Source organism: Marmota monax, unplaced genomic scaffold, assembly GCF_021218885.2.
Source record: "Marmota monax isolate L192 unplaced genomic scaffold, Marmota_monax_Labrador192_F-V1.1 WCK01_AAM20220418_F8-fsc00039, whole genome shotgun sequence".
Classification (NCBI taxonomy): Eukaryota; Metazoa; Chordata; class Mammalia; order Rodentia; family Sciuridae; genus Marmota; species Marmota monax.
Window position 1 is genome coordinate 3,936,780 of NW_026693602.1, and position 23,877 is coordinate 3,960,656.

The 23,877-nt window shown below is 38.1% G+C and overlaps 1 protein-coding gene across 1 annotated transcript in view; it reads left to right on the top strand.

Moving 5' to 3' along the window:
• Rnf150 (ring finger protein 150) overlaps nt 1-23,877 on the top strand; it is a 227,251-nt gene that overhangs the window by 145,197 nt on the left and 58,177 nt on the right. The window contains exons 3-4 of the mRNA XM_046459568.2: nt 7,366-7,437; nt 9,523-9,605. Coding sequence (XP_046315524.1) covers nt 7,366-7,437; nt 9,523-9,605 — 155 coding nt within the window. The remainder of the gene's footprint in view (nt 1-7,365; nt 7,438-9,522; nt 9,606-23,877) is intronic.

Genomic DNA, 23,877 nt, shown 5'->3' on the forward strand with positions numbered 1-23,877 from the left:
GCAGAGTAGAACACTTAGAAGATAGAACATCAGACAATGAAGACAAAGTATTTCAACTGGAAAAGAACATAGAGAGCTCAGCAAGACTGTTAAGAAACCATGAGCAGAACATCCAAGAAATATGGGATAACATCAACAGACCAAACTTAAGAGTCATTGGGATACAGGAAGGTACAGAGCTCCAAACCAAAGGAATGAGCAGTCTATTCAATGAAATAATACAAGAAAACTTCCCAGACTTGAAGAATGAGACAGAATCCCAAATCCTAGAAGCCTACAGGACGCCGAATGTGCAAAATCATAAGAGATCCACACCTAGACACATTATAATGAAGATGCCCAACATACAGAATAAGGAGAGAATTTTAAAAGCTACAAGAGAAAGGAAGCAGATCACATTTAGGGGTAAGCCAATCAGGATAACAGCTGATCTTTCAACACAGACTCTGAAAGCTAGAAGATCCCGGAATAACATATTTTAAACACTGAAAGAAAATGGGTTCCAACCAAGAATTGTGTATCCAGCAAAATTAAGCTTCAGGATGGAGGATGAAATTAAAACCTTCCACGATAAACAAAAGTTTAAAGAATTCGCAGCTAGAAAACCATCTCTTCAAAACATTCTTGCCAAAGCATTACAGGAAGAGGAAATGGAAAATAACAATGAAAACCAACAGTGGGAGGTAGGACAGTAAAGGGGGGGGGAAATAATCAAAGAGGAAAACAAACCATGTTTAGTAACAGAAATAAACAAATATGGCTGGAAGAACAACCCATATCTCAATAATAACCCTAAATGTTAATGGCTTAAACTCACCAATCAAGAGACACAGGCTAGTAGAATGGATCACAAAACAAGACCCAACAATATGCTGCCTACAGGAGACGCATTTGATAGGAAAAGACATACATAGGCTGAAGGTGAAAGGTTGGGAAAAATCATATCACTCATATGGACTTCGGAAACAAGCAGGCGTGTCCATACTCATATCAAATAAAATAGATTTCAAGCCGTAGTTAATCAAAAGAGATAAAGAGGGACACTACATACTGCTTAAGGGAACCATACACCAACAAGACATAACAATCATAAATATTTATGCCCCAAACAATGGTGCAGCTATGTTCGTCAAACAAACTCTTCTCAAGTTCAAGAGTCTAATAGACCACCACACCATAATCATGGGAGACTTCAACACACCTCTCTCGCCACTGGACAGATCTTCCAAACAAAAGTTGAATAAGGAAACTATAGAACTCAATAACACTATTAATAACCTAGACCTAATTGACATATATAGAGTATACCACCCAACATCAAGCAGTTACACTTTTTTCTCAGCAGCACATGGATCCTTCTCAAAAATAGATCATATATTATGTCACAGGGCAACTCTTAGACAATATAAAGGAGTAGAGATAATACCATGCATCTTATCTGATCATAATGGAATGAAACTGAAAATCAACGATAAAAGAAGGAAGGAAAAAGCATACATCACTTGGAGAATGAACAATAGGTTACTGAATGATCAATGGGTTATAGAAGACATCAAGGAGGAAATTAAAAAATTCTTAGAGATAAATGAAAACACAGACACAACATATCGGAATCTATGGGACACATTGAAAGCAGTTCTAAGAGGAAAATTCATTGCTTGGAGTTCATTCCTTAAAAAAAGAAAAAACCAACAAATAAATGATCTCATACTTCATCTCAAAATCCTTGAAAAAGAAGAGCAAAACAACAGCAAAAGAAGTAGAAGGCAAGAAATAATTAAAATCAGAGCTGAAATTAATGAAATCGAAACAAAGAAACAATTGAAAAAATTGACAAAACTAAAAGTTGGTTCTTTGAAAAAATAAACAAAATCGACAGACCCTTAGCGATGCTAGCGAAGAGAAGAAGAGAGAGAACTCAAATTACTAGCATACGGGATGAAAAAGGCAATATCACAACAGACACTTCAGAAATACAGAAGATAATCAAAAACTATTTTGAATCCTTATACTCCAATAAATTAGAAGATAGTGAAGGCATAGATAAATTTCTTAAGTCATATGATCTGCCCAGATTGAGTCAGGAGGATATAGAAAACCTAAACAGACCAATATCAATTGAGGAAATAGAAGAAACCATAAAAAGACTACCAACTAAGAAAAGCCCAGGTCCGGATGGGTATACAGCAGAATTTTACAAAACCTTTAAAGAAGAACTAATACCAATACTTTTCAAGCTACTTCAGGAAATAGAAAAGGAGGGAGAACTTCCAAATTCATTCTATGAGGCCAACATCACCCTGATACCTAAACCAGACAAAGACACTTCAAACAAAGAAAACTACAGACCAATATCTCTAATGAACCTAGATGCAAAAATCCTCAATAAAATTCTGGCCACTCGGATACAAAAACATATCAAAAAAATTGTACACCATGATCAAGTAGGATTCATCCCTGGGATGCAAGGCTGGTTCAATATACGGAAATCAATAAATGTTATTCACCACATCAATAGACTTAAAAATAAGAACCATATGATCATCTCGATAGATGCGGAAAAAGCATTCGACAAAGTACAGCATCCCTTTATGTTCAAAACTCTAGAAAAACTAGGGATAACAGGAACATACCTCAATATTGTAAAAGCAATCTATGCTAAGCCTCAGGCTAGCATCATTCTAAATGGAGAAAAACTGAAGGCATTCCCTCTAAAATCTGGAACAAGACAGGGATGCCCTCTCTCTCCACTTCTCTTCAACATAGTTCTCGAAACACTGGCCAGAGCAATTAGACAGACGAAAGAAATTAAAGGCATAAAAATAGGAAAAGAAGAACTTAAATTATCACTATTTGCAGATGATATGATTCTATACCTAGCAGACCCAAAAGGCTCTACAAAGAAACTATTAGAGCTAATAAATGAATTCAGCAAAGTGGCAGGATATAAAATCAACACGCATAAATCAAAGGCATTCCTGTATATCAGCGACAAATCCTCTGAAATGGAAATGAGGACAACCACTCCATTCAAAATATCTTCAAAAAAAATAAAATTCTTGGGAATCAACCTAACAAAAGAGGTGAAAGACTTATACAATGAAAACTACAGAACCCTAAAGAGAGAAATAGAAGAAGATCTTAGAAGATGGAAAAATATACCCTGTTCATGGATAGGCAGAACTAACATCATCAAAATGGCGATATTACCAAAAGTTCTCTATAGGTTTAATGCAATGCCAATCAAAATCCCAACGGCATTTCTTGTAGAAATAGAGAAAGCAATCATGAAATTCATATGGAAAAATAAAAGACCCAGAATAGCAAAAACAATGCTAAGCAGGAAGTGTGAATCAGGCGGTATAGCGATACCAGACTTCAAACTATACTACAGAGCAATAGTAACAAAAACAGCATGGTACTGGTACCAAAACAGGCGGGTGGACCAATGGTACAGAATAGAGGACACAGAAACCAATCCACAAAACTACAACTATCTTATATTTGATAAAGGGGCTAAAAGCATGCAATGGAGGAAGGATAGCATCTTCAACAAATGGTGCTGGGAAAACTGGAAATCCATATGCAACAAAATGAAACTGAATCCCTTTCTCTCGCCATGCACAAAAGTTAATTCAAAATGGATCAAGGAGCTTGATATCAAATCAGAGACGCGCCGTCTGATAGAAGAAAAAGTTGGCTAGGATCTACAGTCGGTGGGGTCGGGCTCCAAATTCCTCAATAGGACACCCATAGCACAAAAGTTAATAACTAGAATCAACAAATGGGACTTACTCAAACTAAAAAGTTTTTTCTCAGCAAAAGAAACAATAAGAGAGGTAAATAGGGAGCCTACATCCTGGGAACAAATCTTTACTCCTCACACTTCAGATAGAGCCCTAATATCCAGAGTATACAAAGAACTCAAAAAATTAGACAATAAGAGAACAAACAACCCAATCAACAAATGGGCCAAGGACCTGAACAGACACTTCTCAGAGGAGGACATACAGTCAATCAACAAGTACATGAAAAAATGCTCAACATCTCTAGCTGTCAGAGAAATGCAAATCAAAACCACCCTAAGATACCATCTCACTCCAGTAAGATTGGCAGCCATTATGAAGTCAAACAACAACAAGTGCTGGCGAGGATGTGGGGAAAAGGGTACACTTGTACATTGCTGGTGGGACTGCAGATTGGTGCAGCCAATTTGGAAAGCAGTATGGAGATTTCTTGGAAAGCTGGGAATGGAGCCACCATTTGACCCAGCTATTCCCCTTCTTGGTCTATTCCCTAAAGACCTAAAAAGAGCATGCTACAGGGACACTGCTACATCGATGTTCATAGCAGCACAGTTCACAATAGCAAGACTGTGGAACCAACCTAGATGCCCTTCAATAGACGAATGGATAAAAAAAATGTGGCATTTATACACAATGGAGTATTACTCTGCATTAAAAAATGACAAAATCATAGAATTTACAGGGAAATGGATGGCATTAGAGCAGATTATGCTAAGTGAAGCTAGCCAATCCCTAAAAAACAAATGCCAAATGTCTTCTTTGATATAAGGAGAGTAACTAAGAACAGAGTAGGGACGAAGAGCAGGAGAAGAAGATTAACATTTAACAGGGATGAGAGGTGGGAGGGAAAGGGAGAGAGAAGGGAAATTCCATGGTAATGGAAGGAGACCCTCAGGGTTATACAGTGGAGGAGGTAGAGAGAGAGGAGGGGAGGGGAGGGGAGAGGTGGGGAGGGGGGAGGGTGGAGGATGGGAAAGGCAGCAGAGCACAACAGACACTAGTATGGCAATTTGTAAATCAATGGATGTGTAACTGATGTGATTCTGCAATCTGTGTATGGGGGGAAGGTGGGAGTTCATAACCCACTTGAATCAAAGTGTGGAATATGATATGTCAAGAAATTTGTAATGTTTTGAACAACCCACAATAAAAAATTAAAAACACACACACACACACACACAAAAAAAAACCTATTGGCTTAATATTTTATTCAATCATATTTTATGGAATTTCTACTAGATGATAAGCTACAGAGGACAAAAATGTCTGCATTATTTTTCCCCACTACCAATTTTCTAAAACCCAAACCTGTGCTTGGCACAGAATACGAGATCAAAAATACATGTTAAATAATCAAGTGCCGCTGATTGAAGGCAGCTTTATTCTATGAGCTGGGGACATGCTAAAAAGCAAGAATATACACAGAGCTCCTGTTGAAGAGCTTACTTGAGGGAAATATAACAGAGATTGATCATAAAAACAAATATCAAATACCCAATGTGACAGTACTGCAAAGCAGAGGTGTGTCGAAAATGTGCAGTGAGGGTCTAGAGTAGAGGGATCTTGCTGGGGGATCCCTGAAGAATGACCTAAGATGTAAGGATGACTAAGTAGTAACCAGAGGACAAGGAGAAGAATAGGCCACGTGTTTACTTTCCCCTCAGTTACTTTCTCTCTCTCTCACTCTCATGTCTACCTTTAGTAATTATCATTGCAGACTCTTCCTAAGTTTTCCGGCTACCTTAGTGTGCTGGCTACTTATGGACTTTTGCGTAAATCTCAAGTGTGTCTAGCCCTGCTTTTAGGAAACAGCCAAAACTTTGTCTTCTATTAAAAATGCCAGTGTTATTTTAGAAATCAAGGATGAAAATCAAAGAGAAACTGAATTAAAAAGAACATCACCTTTTCTGCTTATTCACTTTGCTGTGTGCTAAGGAAGTGCCTTATGATATGTACTTTAAATAGACTTTAATTGGTTGGTCATTAGGTTGGATGGTTCGTTGCTTGGATGGATGGGTGGGTGGGTGAACGGGCGGATGGATGACTGATTAACTGGCTAGCTGGATGTTGGTTGGTTGGCTAACTAATTGGATGATTAGCTGACTAGAAGTCAGATGTTTTTTGGTTGGCTAACTGGCTGGTTGATGGATTGGATGGTTGTTTAGTGAATAAAGGTGAATGAAGGTGGTAGATTAGCTGTGATGTTAAAGTCAGACCTGATTTTATTCAGTTTCAAACTTTCTCTGTCTCTAAAATATTGAAAAATTTGCCCACGCTCTGTAAGTCTTCATTCTTTATAAAAAAAAAAAGTTCTTTTCTTACAGGCTATAGTAAGGATTAAGTAAGGATTAAGGCAACATTACTTATAAAGTTTTAGCAAAGTACCTAGGATATACTAAGCATTCACCAATATCGGTTCACTGAAGAATTGGCCTAGGACGTAGCTCAGTGGCAGAGGGCTTGCCCTGCAAGCATAAAGCCCTGGGTTCACTCCCCAAAACCACAAAAAATAAATAAGAGAGAAAGAAAGAAGTTTGAGTGTTTAAACGATGACATTGTTAATTCTAATCATTCAAATATGTTTCACTGCTACAAATATTCATATATTATAAAGCAGAAGTACATATACCCAAGATGGATTGAAAGCATGTAGAAAACTAATGGCACACTAACTAGCGATTTTCTTCCTTGACAGATTAAAATTGAATTCTCCTCCCCCACTCTTCTATTGCCCTCTTATTACATTATTACAGGGCTCATTAGGAAAGTAATTACTCTGTTAAAAAAAGGGGGGCTGGGGTTGTGGCTCAGTGGCAGAGTGCTTGCCTAGCATGTGTAAGGCACTGGGTTTGATTCTCAGCACCACATATAAATAAATGAATAAAATAAAAGTCCAAATCAAGGTCTAAAAAAATATTTAAAAATAAAAAATTTTAAAGGGGCATAATACATTCTTTCTTCACATGGATGGTAGTGGTTTACCCAGATCTTTGCTTTATAATTATTTGCTAACCTGAACATTGTTTTTTTATGTATTTTTAATATATACTCTCACACCCATACATAAGGGAAGTAAAATTGACATGAAAATTTGACGGAATAGGATCAAACAGATTGAATTTAAACCTAGGTTAGGTCTGCATGAGCAAATGGAAGGGAATATTAAACAGTATATCCCTGATAGTAAAAAATAGGAGATGAAGTTTATTCTAAACTCTCTAGATTGTCTCTGTGTTACAGACTGAGTAGTTTAGGGTGGCAAATACCTGAATATTTTTTGTCTTGCAAACTGCACTTAAGTTACTCAAGAGCAGGCTCTTCCTGCATCGTTTGCTTTGTGTCTAACACAAGGTGGAACCAGATTCTCTTTCACAGACCTGGTCAGCACAGTCTCTCTGCACAGATGCCACTGTGCCATCTCTTCCAGCCATCATTGTTAACATTCATGCCAGGTGTGCATGATTTCAGAGACAGCGGTCCTGATTTATTAAATGCCATCAGAAATAAAGTCAAGAATTACACATCTCCATTACTAACAAGTAGCTTTTGGTGTTTTCAGCGCCGGCTGGGAGATGCAGCAAAGAAAGCCATCAGCAAGCTCCAGGTCAGGACCATCAAGAAGGGTGACAAGGTAACAGCCTCTTTTCTTTTTGGTGGGAAACTATTCAAAGCAGTTGCTCTCCTTTGGTTTTCTGACAGAGTAGAAGAGAGTGAAGAATGGAAAAGGGAAATACGTGCTTAAAGTCGTCCTGTAAGCATCTGATACGTGCCCTTTTTTTAGTCTGAAGGATAGATGTGCTATTAGTATTATATGCTATTAAATATTATTTAAAGCAGTTTATGAAATGCATTCAGTAGGACAAAAAAAACCCATTTGCTGCAGAATATGAGAAATGGAAAAGTAAGTGTACAAGAAAATGGATAAAGCCAAGATGACATTACTGCACAAATGCATTACCTGAAACAGGTAATGGAAATGGATACTAAATTAGGTCGGGGCTTTCCAGCAACCAGTGCAAAGAAGGAAACAAAATTCAATATTCAAATGATATTTGACTGCAATGTCCCACAAGATAAAAAAAACAAAAGAGTTATTCCCAGTATTTTGACCTGAAAAAGTTTGTCCAGTAATCCTCACAGGGAAGATAAAGCTATGTGCAGAGCTCTGTTCTACACTCATGTCTAGAGTCTAAACACAAAAAGTATATCAGTTCCTATGAAATTTAGTATTCAGGACACCCCAATATCATTGCAACAGTCTCCTTCACTGTAGAATCATGGAATAAAGCCAGAAGCAATCATAGCATCGTAAGAAAGGACAGGAAAAAGTACAGTCCAGGCTTGCAGGCCTTTAAAGGTCTCTTTGATCTCCCAGGAGATGTTTAGATCAATGGATTACAACACAGTTCGAAGGACTGGGGCTCCTTGGAGCATTGTAAGGGATCCACAATTCCACATGTGTAGCAGCTATTGACTGTAGTCTGAAGGATTGATGTGCTATTACTATTATATGCTATTACTTTTTAACTCTCTGAAAACACTATTGGGTGCATTAAGATAAATTCTTTCAAAAGCATTCCTAAATTTGAAGTCCATTTTGATCATTCCTTTTTCCTCTTCAATCAGAGAATAATAAAAGTCCAAGGGCTATGACATAGTAATAAATTTTTGAGGTATTAAAAGAAATTTATGTACTTGAAAAAATTAAAAACATTCTTTTGTGTTTCTGTTTAGTTTATGTATTAGATTATAGAGGAATAGGTGGATCAAATATCATTCAGATATGGATAAAAAAAATGTGGCATTTATACACCATGGAGTACTACGCAGCACTAAAAAATGACAAAATCATAGAATTTGCAGGGAAATGGATGGCACTAGAGCAGATCATGCTTAGTGAAGCTAGCCAATCCCTAAAAAACAAATACCAAATGTCTTCTTTGATATAATGAGAGCAACTAAGAACAGAGCAGGGAGGAAGAGCAGGAAGAAAAGATTAACATTAAACAGATACATGAGGTGGGATGGAAAGGGTGAGAAAGGGAAATTGCATGGTAATGGAGGGAGACCCTCATTGTTATACAAAATTACATATAAGAGGTTGTGAGGGGAATGGGAAAATAAACAAGGAGAGAAATGAATTACAGTGGATGGGGTAGTGAGAGAAGATGGGAGGGGAGGGAGGGGGGATAGTAGAGGATAGGAAAGGTAGCAGAATACAACAGTTACTAATAGGGCATTATGTAAAAATGTGGATGTGTAACCGATGTGATTCTGCAATCTGTATTTGGGGTAAAATTGGGAGTTCATAACCAACTTGAATCTATTGTATGAAATATGATATGTCAATAGCTTTATAATGTTTTGAACAACCAATAAAAAAAAAATTAAAAAAAATATCATTCAGATAGTTCTCCATAAATGTTATTTGTTATCCTCAAGATTCTGATATGTCACCTCTCCTTGTAATTGATAGCATTATTAGTAAAAGTACATGAGGAAATGGTTTTCCTCACTAAAGCACTTGCAGTGGCACCTAGAAATACAAAGTGGGGTTGGAAAGAATGCCAACTACACCGATAGCCAGTAAATTATTGATGAAGAAAACTAGCAAAGGCTGTTGAAAGCCTGGCTCCAGACACGCTGTCCTTTGGTTTATTTGGTATTTACTCATGAAGCCAGGAGGGTGGTCTCATCTGCACTGCTCCTGTTGCAGGAAACAGAGCCGGATTTTGACAACTGTGCAGTTTGTATTGAAGGATACAAGCCCAACGACGTGGTCAGGATCCTGCCCTGCCGGTGAGTGACTGGCTGCCTGCCCTGGATGGCTGGTGTGTGGAGAGTGCCTGCTGGCCACCCTGGCTTGGACCCGCCGGCCTTGCTGGGCAATGTCACTGGGCCTCCATGTTGCCAGCTGCACTTGGCAAGCATGCCTTCTTTTCTGGTAACCTTAGTCCTTGAAAAGGCTTTGGCTTACTGGGCACAGTGGCACATACCTGTAATACCAGCAGGTTGGGAGGCTGAGGCAGGAGGATTGTGAGTTCAAAGCCAGACTTACCAAAAGCAAGGTGTTAAGCAACTCAGTGAGAACCTGTCTCTAAAATAAAATATTTTTTTAAATGACTGGGTATGTGACCCAGTGGTTAAGGCCCCCTGGGTTCAATCCTCAGTACAATCAATCAATCAATCAGTCAATCAATCAATAAAGGCTTTGGCTCATGGAATTAGATATATTTTCCTGATCCCCTTTGCATCAAAAGGAGGATAGCCTTATGATCTGGACCCTCTTGATACAGAACCTGCTGATGTGAATCCAGATATGAGTTTTCTTGAAAAAAAGAAAAAGCAGCTCTCTCTTGCTCAGAATCAGTTCTGCTAATTTAATTAAAATAATTCTTGAAAAATGTTTTGTGGAAGATCATAAAGGCTCAGCCATCAGAATATAGTCAGGAGTAAGTACAAAGCCAAAAGCAGATTCCATTTCTCTTCATTTTTTTTTTTAACTAACAGAAAGTGAACATGACAATCAAATTTTCCCCAAATTTTGGAATTTAGAAGAAGAAGCAGGCATGTAGAGCTGGGAACACTCCCCAGGCAATCCTCACGTAACCCTCCCCATCCCTCTGCCTAATTGAAATTCACTGTGAAGGTGTTGGAATTCTTTTTAAATTGTTAAAATCCAATCAGTTTAAATACTCTAATTAAATCAAGAAATTTAAGGTTTCATAAAAGCCATCCTCCTTAATTGAAAATCCTTTTTAGTATTTTTGTATCCATGCAAGCATCCTAAAAATAAAAATGGAATTATGCTTTGATGAGGAATTCTTCACTTAAAAGGAATGACTTTAATTCTTTGTGAGTTTTAAAGTAAATAACATAGAAAAACACACCACAAAGATATTCATCAATCCATTGGTTCTTGAAACAATGCAAATTTTAAGAGCTATTTATTGGAAATACAAAAGAAAGAAAATACGGCTTTAGAGGATTTGGTCAAATAATCTCAAAATAACACAAAAGGACTGGATACCCCAACTGATGCAGAAACTCCCAAAGGGAATAGATGTTTCTCAAAATGTTCTTAGGCAAACTGATCATTACAAAAATGGGCATTAGGAAAATCCATCCAGAGCCCCAGGTTTTGTTTATAGATGCCCGTCTGCCTGTGGGACAAAATCATAAACAGGGACACATGGAAGCTTGGTAGTTCCTCTGTCTGAGGTTGCTCCATGTAAATTCTTTCTACACGCTACACCTCATGTCTACTGGATGACTTCCAGGAACAAGGGCAAAGAATGACACTGAACTATGGAAAACCTCCCAGGGTGACGTCTTTCATCTCTGCTGCATTTTATTAAGGATTTGTAAAGCCCTGTGGTTATAAGTAAGTCCAGTGCTTGTCTTGACTTTCCTTCTAGGAGACTGCTTAGAGCCCTATGAAGGTACTACTAATAAAAAATAACCCAAGCCAGTTAAACAGCTGCTTTTTTCCTGAGAATCCTAAGAACTTTACAATTGTAATTAAGAAAATCTGTGTTAAAAATTATATGTATGCATATATTGCATTGCTTTAGCTGTACAGTCATACAGCATAAAATAATATATTCATTTAGAGCTCCATCATGCATGAATTTCATGTTCCTCTCTGCAATTGCTGGAGGCTACATAATAGCCAACACAGAGTTGTACCACAATTTAATTTACTATACCCAGTTTGGGAACATTTCACTGGTTTCAGTTTCTAATTATGACAAATTACATTGCTTTAATGGTATTTAGATTTTTATGTTGTTCCAGACCTCCTTTTATAGTGTAATTTTTTTGGAAATATTCATCAAGAAAAAGTAACATTTAATATTTTCCATAAAGAAAAAGGACTTCAGGAAATTTCAGTTTATTCCCACTGGCGCTTTCCCTAGGAATATTAGTTTCTCCTACATTCTTCTCCTTTTCAGTTTGGCTTTAGGCTCCTCCTTTTTACCTGGTTCTTTGGTTCTCAGCTCATTCCTTAATTCTTTTTGCTTCAAGTTCCTTAGCACTCATCTATTTTTTTTATTTCCTTATTGAGCATTCTGCTTTAAATAACAAAACACACCTCATTACCAAACACAAGTTATAGTTAATTACTGTTTGAGCTTCACTAGTCACACATACGTATTCTTTAAATAGCTCGTGCATTTCTTTCCATGCTGATATTCAAATCAAAATATTTTTATGCCTGTTGCTGGTTCCTGCCAGACGGTTTTCACTAATGGATGTTATCAAACAAATGTGGAGACATTTAGTTTTTGCTAGATAATTTCCTCTGGGGTGTTATTAAACCTTTGCTCCCATGAACACCAAGGTCTCCCTTTCCTATTATTTCCAGGCTGACTCATCCACAGCATTCTTTGCATCTCTTTGGAGTAAAAAATGGTTTCCAAACAATGTCCCAATGTATCCAGTCCTTTCTCTCAAATTTTGTCTGTAGCCTCATAACCCCTGACATGCTGGGTGCATCTCATTTAGGATGTTTTTCCAAATCACCCAGGTTCACACTTTTGCACAGCATTTTCCAACTCATTCTCTTATCTCTTTCCAAGACCCCTGCACAAATGATGATAGTTAGTCAATGCCCTCCCTCCTCATTTGTGGTCTTGGTGGTTATTAAAGTTACACTGTGCACATGCAAACCCGTGGCTCCTTCCTGTTGACTCTTCCTTCTTTCAGTCCCTCTCTAGCACTCAAAGAGGAGTCTCCTTGGGCTGAGGTTGTGGCTCAGCAGTAGTGCGCTCGCCTAGAACATGCGAGGCCCTGGGTTCCATCCTCAGCACCACATAAAAGTAAATAGGTAAAATAAAGGTATTGTGTCCAACTAAACTAAAAAATAAATATTAAAAAATACAAAAAGAGGAGGTGCCTTGGTGTAAGCTTGGACATGCGTGCACAGTGTAAGGCACAGATCCACAGCAGGACACCTAGTATGTCGGGTGGCATGGGTCTAACTTGTGTGCTTTGGATCTGATCCTAACACACTGCTAAGGCATTTTCCAAGAAACTTTGGTTTGCTCCATCATTAAGCTTTTGCTAGATTTTAAGGCTAGATTTTTTTTTGTGATGGGTTAATATCCATGATTATGTTTTTAACAATATTTTATTGAAGCTTTGTTGTCTTCCTTTGTCTGGAGAATAAGTCGGGCTCTCTGTTCCTTCCATGGCTTTTATCTTATTGTATTCCCACTGTTCTTCAATAATTATTCATTTCTATTTATCCAATTGCAAACACACAGTGTCTGAAAAAGAATGTGAATTCCTTGGGCAGACCAAAAGTTCATGTTTGCCATGTTTTAAAAAAACCAAAGCAATATTTGCATTTCTTTCCAACAATCTACAAAATGTTTTTTCCAATCTCTAATTTATCATATATCATATCACTCATTTGTGCAAATATTAGTTTCTACTACATTCTTTCACTTTGATCTGGAATAATCTCCTCCACAATTGAAGAAATACTTAAAAGCTGCCTAGTAATAAGCAGATCTTTATGAAAAACTTTGTAGCAACTAAATGCTTCCTTTGGAACAACAAATATTTTATAGCAGCTGTATTTCAGGAGTAGTAGAAAGTACCAGAAATGAAAAGATAAATGGCATAGTTCATGCTCTAAAGGAAATAGTCTAATGGGAAAAAAATTTCAATAAGTAATCAGAATACAGAATGATATGTGCAACTATAATAAAAAATTATAGAAAATTTGCAAAATGAATAAAATGATTGAATATCTGCCTAACTCCCTCATGCAGATAACTATTGCTAACATTTTTGCATATCTCTTTCCTTTTGTTTCTTGTGCCTATTTGTGCAAGGTCAAGATATTATTGTCAACATCATTTAATATCCTTTTCTTTTCCCTTATTGTTGAGAGAATTCACTAGAAATAGTCCTAGATTATCTGTGCCCTGTTTTGACCTTTTTTTTTTTAACCTCTGAAGCTGCAGCCAGACCCAATCAAGCTCTTCCTTACATAAACCAACCCAATAGCCTAGAATGTCAGTACTTCTGCAGAAACCTTTCTTGAAAGTCTTTTCATGGCCCAGCCAGACTTTTCCACGGAGGGAAAACAGGAACTTGTCCTGGCCCCCTTGAGCTTACCTAATAATCCACTGATGAGCTGTTCACAGTTCACCTTTCCACCTCACTATGGAAGACAGAGAACAGTGTCTCATGGTTGATGCTATCATTGGCTGATGTGTCCTGCAGAGGCACCGTGTCTTGCTGGGTTGTTATCAGCAGAGTTGGATGACAAGTAAAATCCTCTCAAACAGAATTTATTATCTTGTGCAGATGGTCCCCAATTCTCACCTTGTTCACAACCTCTGACCTCTAGTTACTTTTTGTAAATAGTGCTTCCTGGCTGGTACTCCAAGAAGCGGCACTGGCAATGCTGCATGGAATTGAAAGAGGTCTTGATAGCAGGACACATAGAGATGGTTGAATAAAGTAAAGAACTAATAACACCTATCCTGAAACCTTCTAGTCAGAAAGTGCACCCCTGATGTTTAACATCCAAACATTGAAGCTGATTTCCAACAGCATGGAGATGCCATCCTTGGCCATGCCTGCTCTGACAGTGAAGTCAGCAGCTCCCCAGGCCCAGGGTTTATTGGACTCCTTGCTCTTCACAATGGGATCTGAGGTGTGCCTGAGCAAGATCCTCTGTTAAAGCACGTAACTCTGGTGTAGATTTCTGGGCTTGGAAAATATATATGACGAATTTTACTTTTTTGACCATTTTCAGGTATGTAGTTCAAGGTAAAGTAGATTCCCATTGCTGTGCCCCATCTCCAGAACATCTTCTTGGTCCCCAACAGAAACACTGAACTCACTAAACAATGACTCTTCATTCCCCAAGTATGAATTTTGTGTGTATGTGTGTGTGTTTTGTTTTTAATTTCAATTTGAATTTTACTAAAAAGAAACTGGAACTGATATTTGGATTTAGGACCCAATAAAGTTGGTTGACTAAATTGAATTTTATATACCCCAAATCTGATAAAGAATAATAATTTTATGTCTATTATTATTATTGTTATTGCTATTATTGCAATATCAAGAGTAAGTGTTGCTATGATCATTGTTCTCATTATCATTCATACTATTACATTACATCATTACTAACATTGTTACCACCATCACATCTGTCCTGACCTTCTGCAGTCACCTCTCACTAAACTTCCTGCTTGTGTCTTGCCCCTTCATTATTCATTCAGATGAGTCTATTTTTAATTGTCAGATTAAAATCTAGATTAGCTAGACCTCAGGAATTTTTTTTGGCAAGTATATCAAAACTGTGACTAGGAAAAAAATTATTCTTTGGGAAAATTAATTGAAATGTAATCCAGTCCTTATGTTTTTCTAAAATGTACTTTTATAAATTCATAAGAACCTAAAAACAAGCACTGTCGTATTAGCTCCCCAGAGGAGAAGTGATCTGGTCCATCTCCAAAGCTTTTGCCAGCAGTCACTGTGGAAGCAGTCTCAGGGCACTTGCTGTGCCTTGACTTCTGCATGGGGACCCACCAGAGCACTTCTCCTGTAGAATAACTTTTTCCCAACCAAGGGAAATGTTCTTATTTTGTAGATACTGAATTGTGACACTATCCAGATGTGTGTGTGTGTGTGTGTGTGTGGTGCTGGGGATCAAACCCACAGACTTGTGCATGTGAGGCAAGCACTCTATCAACTGATCTATATCCCAGCCCATATCCAGATTTCTTGTGTTGATAGAGAGCTAAGAGCCAGATTTATATCTTACTCATACCCAAAAGGCATTCTTACCCTCATTTCTGATTCCATTTTTGATCTCCATTTTCATTTTTCATTCTTGTTTGACACTTACAGTGTCTTCTTGGATATCTGCACCTTCTAAGTTACCTAGAGACCTTTCTAGAATAAATGTGTCCCATGTCTTTAAAACCTGAAGCAACGTCATTTTAAATCCACATACCATACCAAGTATGTTTTTTGTCAGTGTCACAAATCCCTGAGATAATCAATTTATAAAGAAAAAAAAGGCTGATTTTAGCTTACATTTCTGGAGATTTTAGTCCCTACTCTGATGGTTTCGTGCTTCTGGGCCCATGATGAGACAGCACATAGGGTGGTGAGACAGCACATAGTGTGGCAACACATGGCAAAACCACTCACCTCTCTGCCAAGTTGCAAGGTAGAGGCTGGGATGCCATTGTCCCATTCAGGGGCACAGCCCTGGAGTCCTAAGACCTCCCACTAGAGCCCACCAGTTAGTTTCCTTCACCTCCATTAGTGCCAGGTTGGGGACCACGCTTTAACGGACGGGCCACCTTAGGGTAACATTTAAATCCAAACTGTAGCACCCCTGTACCATAATTCATCTGCTTTTGTTTGAATGTTTAAGCTATTCCCCATACACACTTCTTGTTGCTGTTTATCAATCAGGCTGTGCTAAATAGCTTTGTGTGTAAATCTTAGTTCACAAATTCACATTATTTCCTTCTTTCTAAGTGATGATTCACATTGACTGTTATATTCTGCAAAGTTGTTTCCAGTCAGTTAGAGATAAGCACACTCTAAGCAAAGACAACAGTGGGAACCTGGAGCTGCTGGAGTGTAAGACCCATGTCAGAAATGAAGGGAAGCAGCCCGGGTTGTGCAGAACTGAATCAAAAGACATGAGCACATTTAATTTATTTATTTACTTATTTTTTGTGGTGCTGGGGATGGTACAGGGCCTTCTCCCTCCCAAGCAAGCACTCTCCCACTAAGCACCCCCACCCCCAGCCTAACATGACCATGTTTTAAATTCAAAAAATAAAAATAAAGATGTAGTGCCCAGCTGCAGGGCCTGGATGTTGGCCAAGTGCTGGGGATCCTTGTGGTTAGTGAGTCACAGCCAGCACTCTGGCTCTAGAGTGGAGTGTGGCTCCAGGGGATGTAGCTGGAGTCCGAAGACCAGTTAGGAGACTATTTCATGTATTTGTGTTGGTATGTGGTGACGTGGATCTATTTATTCCAGAGACCCAGGAATAAGCCACCACAGAATGGATGTCCATTCCTCAGGCTGGTGACTGATGGCTGCATCTGAATTTCTTTCCATTTAAAACATGGTCATGTTAGGCTGGGATGGTAACTCAGTGGCATGCCTGGCGTGTGGGAGGCCCTGCACCATCCCAAGCATCACACACACAAAAAAGTAAATATAATAAATAAAATAAAACATGGTCCTGTCTTTTCATTCAGATTTCAAATAGCAAAAAGTCCAGTAGCTTCTACACTATCACTCAAAAACCATAGCACAAGGAGCAGATTTCAGCAACTAAAACAGATTTTTTTTAATCATACACAAACAAAACAAATTATATAAACAACAACAAGAACACTTGACCAGCTTTGGCTTATCTTCAGAAACCTTCGTTTAGAGAGTTTTCCAGACCTCAAGACTCCCACCACTGGGTCATGTAGACAGAGCTCTAGTTTGGACAGACAGTTGTTGAATTCTCTGTGTAAAACTGTTACCCTTCCTTTCTCTTCTCTCCTTTTAGAAATGTGGCTAAATTTCTCTATCAGTTCTCTTTATTTTCTTCATTAAATGTGAGGCTACACTTTTATAAACATCAGAACACTGACTAACAGCATCATTAGTGTTAAAAGAAATGACATGGAGATTTAAACACATTGATATTCCAAGCTAAAAATTAAAAAATGGAATAAATGGTTCCTGTTAAAGTACAACACAGAGTAATAGTGAAGGGACTATGAAACTTTTGTGCTGGATACATGGTGTGTGTCTGTAATCCCAATTTAGAAGGCTGAGGCTAGAGGATCGCAAGTTCAAACCCAGCCTCAGCAACTAGGAAGGCGCTAAGCAACTCAGAGAGACTCTGTCTCTAGATAAAATATTTTTTTAAAGGACTAGAGATGTAGCTCAGTGGTTAAGTGCTTCTGGTTTCAATTCCTGGTACCAAATTATTTTTAAAAAAATGAAGCTTGTATGTGTTAACTGGGGGAATAGATGTCCTAACTTTTGAAGAAAGTCCTAATTACATTGCAATGGCTAAGTTAGACTGAACCTAAAAGGTCAGGTCTGGAGACTTGGACAAGGAATTTTTTGAGGGCTGCTGAAAAGTCACTGTCTGTATTTGGTGTTCTAGTTTCAATGGCTTCTTCAAAGGTCTGTTACACACATCCCATGTGTCTGCAGTTGACAAGATGCTCATAAATCATCTAACTAGTCAGACTGTCAGCTGCTTCTCTTTCTCAGTTGATGTGACTGACTGATAAGGGTTTTAACACAGATCTACTTATTAATTGACCTCTCAAATACTTTATTCCATTAGCTCCTGTCCCCAAGGACAGGTGGTATTTTCCCCTTCCAGAGAAGCAGCTTGGGAGACATCTAGTGTAGAGAAATGGGTAAATAGTAGAAGGAGCCCTAAATAAAGCTTTCTGAACATGCAAGTATACAAAGGCTCAAAGATGAGTTGGCTGCCAGAAGTCCCCCCTTAGAATCAAATTAGTGAGATTTACTGAGCTAGTGTGGCTGAGAACATGGTATCCACTTCAAAAATGCCTTTGGAGAATTTGCTTGTCCTTAATGGATACTTCCAAACAAGCCCACCTGGACAGTTCAAAACCTCCCCTGCTTTTCTTAAGAGTCTTGTGGTTGTTGAGTCATGAATCCTTAATGGCAACCAAAGGCAAAATCAAAGTTGGAATGATATTCACTTATGAACTTCCCTTTTGAGGGGAGGAGGGGCTCTCATGGGTGCACCCTGCCCAGCACACTATCATAGCAAACAACATAATACGATTAAGTATAGATCATGATATATCCATGAATACCATGTTAATATTTGAAAATTCAAAGAATCCCAGTCAAGTTTTACTGAACCCTCACAAATAGACACTCACCCCTTAAGAGATTTAAACCTAGAGATCAGTCTGATTTTAAGATGAGTAAAGTGAACTGAATGTCTCTGTGGACAGAAAATGCCAAGGTCTTTGTAAGTAAAAGAATTTTATAAAATGCTGTAATGTGATCAGGATTTGGATTACAAGCCCTCTAACTGGTGAAGTGGAAAACAAAGAGCACTTTCTAGCCAGAAAGTGCCTGTCCTGATTTTACCCAGCATGCCTGTTAGGTATGCTCGATTAGGAACAGATTTCTTCCGAGTTCCTTTCTTTCTTTCTTTCTTTCTTTCTTTTTTTGAAAAGAATGATTATCATTGGCTGTATTCATCATCTTCAACTTACTCTTTTATTCCCATGTTATGCAAATTAGGTTTGGGGGCATTCTATTTAAAGCTGTCTGTTTATATATATGCGATGTTTCTAAAAATAGCTTTCAAGGTTCCATTCCTAATTGTGGAAATTTTTGAAAACAGAGAGAAGCATAAAGAAGTTAACCAAGATAATAATCTCTATTCAAAAAGATAATTATTGGTAAATTTAGTTTGTATAAAGCATATATTAACACCATATGTGTATATTTTTAAACATTGTAGAGTCATTAATACCGTTTTTATTCTACTATCTCAGTTTACATTAAAAAGTAAGCATTTTTCCATGACTTTAAAATTATTTTAAGATAATTTCATCATTGTATAATAATGATGATGGGAGTGTATTGAACTTCACACTCTTATTTTTCAGCATTTAACTTGCTACCAGTTTTTTTTTTTTAATCACTATGACCTTAGTTTTGTTTTGTTTCTGAACTTAACCCTAGAATGCATCCTTAAAAGTGAATCTTTATACTGGATCAAAAGTGATTTTGAAGGATCTGGAGAAGTTTAGCCAATTGCTGTTGATAAAGATGGTAATGATTGACAGCTCACTAGCAGTATGAGCAGTGCTTACATTAGTGCTCTTCCAGGGCCACGAAATTGCACATTTCTAAAGTATCTTGCCATCTGATAGTCAAATATTAGCATAGTTTTAATTCCCATATCTTTAATTTTTTCTGGACTATTACTTCTATTATAAGCTCTTTATATAACATGATATCTGATGTAAATTATCATTGAATATGTTTCCTTATATAAATATGTCAAAATTAGAGGGGTATGGTATAGTCTAGAATTTACAAACTGTGATTAGGTATTAAGTAATTTTAACATTTTAGTTTTTACTTTGGGTAAATGCTGCTTGGTATTTTTTGTTTGTTTGTTTTCATACTGGGGACATGCACTCTACCACTGAACTACATCCCAGCCCCTTTTAAAATTTTGATACGGAGTCTCATTAAGTTGCTCATACTGGCCTTGAACTTGCAATCCTCCTCCCTCAGCTTCCTGAGTCACTAGGATTAAGTCTTGCACCACCTTAGCCAGCTTTTTTTTTAATGATATATTTTGATTAGCAGAATGAAGTAGTTTTGTTATAAAATTGATGAATTCTTATATTTGTGTTTTTATCTCTCCTTATTTTAATAATTCCCTATCAAGAAATAATCTAGTTTATTGGTTTAACTACATTTTTAAATTTATCTGAAAATTTATGCTGATATATCTCAATGGTGGTTGTTAATAAAAAAAATTTTCTTTTTTTAATTTATCCTTTTGAGAACATAGTTTCACATTCTTGGCTAAATAAAAAGCCATCCAGTGGTGGAAATTTAGAATGGCACAACCACTTTGGAAATTTGTTTGACAGTTTCTGGCAAAATTAAATGCACACTATTCTGTAACATGACTGTTTAATTCTTGGATACCTACTCAAGAAAAATAAATGAACACGTTCACAGAAAAATTTGAATAGGAGTGGCCATATCATGTTTATTCACAGCAATCAGAAAATGAAAATATCCTAGTAATTACAGGAAAAAAAAATCTTCAAACAAATTGGATTACATCTAATCCATGGAATATTACTCAGTCACAAAAGGGAACAATCGATCAATGTCCATCAGGTACAGGTGAATTTGAAACAAACAAACAAAAAAACTCTCACATTATTTTGAGCAAAAGAAGCCAGGAACAAAAGGATGATTTTTACGATTCCATTTATATGAAATTCAGTAACAAACAAAATTAGCCTGTGCTGACAGAAGCCAGAGTGGTGGCCACATGGCAGGAGAGGGTACAGACTGGCCAGGATCAAGGAGGGTCTCTGGGGTGATGGAGAGGTGTGCCTCTTCATATGGTGGTATGTAGATAAATATGTTCACACCTAAGTAGCCCCAAGCTTGCTTACAATTTATACATTCAATGCATATCATACCTTCATTTACAGTAATGGAGGGCAAAAGGACCAAAGAAGCCGTAGAATTTTAAAGAAAATAACAGTTGACTTTATACTTTAGTCAAAATGGCATAACATTGAAGTTCAAAGTTTGCTGATGGTGTTTTCTATCCATTTTTCTTCCATTACTTCAGATTTTTACGTGTACTACTTACGTAGCTATCATTTAATTAAGGGATTAAAGGAAGGAAACATGAAAGAAGATGGCGATGCAGGAAGACCAAGTTATCTGACCTGTTTGTTTCTGCTGTCTTTGAGCAGAGCAAAGGCCAGCTTAGGAAAGAGATCTTGCGCTGCAGTTTCCTGGTTAAATATGGCATTCTGACTTCAAATGTCCTGATCCTCAGTCATATCCATCAAGTAGACACACAGGATGATGCCAACCAGCTTCACTGGCCCAGCCAAGCGATATAATTAGACCAGGGCCAAGTTCTAAGTACAGAGCCTCACTCTGCAGAACCCCAAGGAGTGAGACTCCCTGTGAAGTGAGTCCCTCATAACTTGCATTCCCAAAATATGGACAACCTCGCCTGTAGTTCAAACAGAAATTGAGTTTAGTGCCAAGACATTCTGATACAGTTCATTTTAGTTTTGTCAGGTTTTCTTTTCATGCTATTTAAGCCCCATACAATGGAGAGCTTGGTGAAATAAATGGTTGGTCATTATAACATTTTAACTGTGACAATCATTCTACAGTTGACAAAGCACATTTTACATATAATATCTGATCTGTATCTCAACAGCCTCTGATGTAGGTCGGGCAAGTACCACCATAGCTTCTGGATTTTATCAAGAGAATATCCTAACTCGGCAGAGGGTAGGGGGTGGAGGGTGTCTCAGGGCCCAGAGCCAAGCCAGGTGTCCTCACAGTGGGACAGTGCATGTGACACCTTGCCTTCCCTCATCCCTGCTCTGTGTGGCAGCACTGCTAAACCCATATCTCCCTGGGACTGTAGTTTTGGCTCAAATTCTTAGACATCCCCAAGTGACTCTAAGCCAAATGTCCAAACACCCCAAGAAAACCAAATCAAGATTTTGTCTGCAAATTGTCCAGTTTCACTTTCCAAGCTTATTATCATGGGCCTGAAGCAGAGCAGCCTTTTTTCATAGAAGGACAGTGGTTGTGAGGTGCACAGGAATTTATTTACTGCCTTCTCTATCTCTGCCCTCTACCCTCCCACTCCATCACATGAAATTGCCATCAGATTAACTTGCCAAAACAAAGTAATTATGTTTAGTCCAGAATATGTTTAGTACTGGTTCTGGGTACCTGCTCTCTTGTCCCCTTTTTTTCTTTTAAATGAGTCTGCATAAACCAAAACAGGAGAATCAGGAGAACAGGTTTCTCATAATTGGCCCAACCATTTCCCATCAAGCCCAAGACCAATAACAGCATAATGCCCATGGTAAGCACTGGGCCAGGGATGGCGTTGATGGTAGGAGGGCAGGTGCCCGCTTACCTGTCCTGATCTACACCAAGTATCAAGTGGTGACTGCAGTCTCCTCGTTACAGGGCTTTCCCTATAGGAGACATGGAAAGGTGAAATGGGACAGAAGGAAGTGATGTGGTGGTAGTCAGCCCGTCTTCACAGGGAACGAAGCCCATCATCATTCTCCTCATTGCTCAGACCTCCTCCCTGCTTGGTCCATCTCAGAAGGCTAATGTGGACACCTATTTTCCAACTTTATTTTCTGCTTTATGCATTTCAGCCAATTTGAGTTTCCCACACCTGCCATGATGTTGCTTCTTTACCTTGACTCCTGAAATTCCTTCTCCCTGACATGTTCTCCGCCTATCATCCCACTTCCAAGTTCTTTCCATCCTTTGCATTAGGTAAAAAGCCATATGACATCACACAACTTCTTAATTTCCTCACAAAGTAATAGCTCCTTTCCCTGAATCCCAAGGTGGTTTCACTTGCATCTGTTAATGACCTGTCACTTTGTGTGTTGCACCTACATGACTCAAAATAACTAACATCACTCTAATCCTTGGAACCCTTACCAAATAAATACTTAATCCTTACATCCACCCTAGTAGGTATTTTATTAGTCAGGATAGGCAAGGTTTCACTGCAGCAACAAAATCTGCCCATGGTGTAACATGACAGAGACTTCCTGTGCTCCATATCTGTCATGTATCAGTGGAGAGTCTGCTCACCACAGCTGGACTGATGATGCAGTCACTCATAACTTTCATTATAACCTGCAAGCTATAATGCTAACTGACAGAGCAATTGCTAATTGACAGAGCAATCATTAAGTGCCACATTCCAAAGTAAAACTGATTATTTTCTTTGTAGCTTATCGGATAGAATTACTTACATGACTACAGCTGCCACTAGGAGAACCTGTGGTCTTTCTGGGTACCTAAAAGAGGGAGAGCTGGCATATTGGAAGAACAGTATTGAGGGCCTCAGATGGATGCTATTATTATCTTCATCTTATAAATGAGGAAACTGAAGCTCAGAGAAGTCAAGCACTTGAAGCTGGAGGACAGAAGTTCATTGTAAAAAAAAAAAAAGTATGAATGCTTTCATCTACCCTCTTACCCATAACTCATGGCAAGAAGACCCAAGGAATACAGAATTGGTAAAAGCACTGACTTTATAACAAGGTTAGGACTGGGTTTGAATCCTCTCTCCTACAGCTTACCAACTCTTTAGGGAACTTTCTTTAATGAACTTGAACTTCCTCCTCCATAAAACTAGTCTAATAATTTTCAGCTCAAAGGCTGGTTGTGAATCAGTTCTGTATGTCACATGCCTGGTACATGATAGGGACACAGGAGGTGGCAGACACTGTCGGTGGG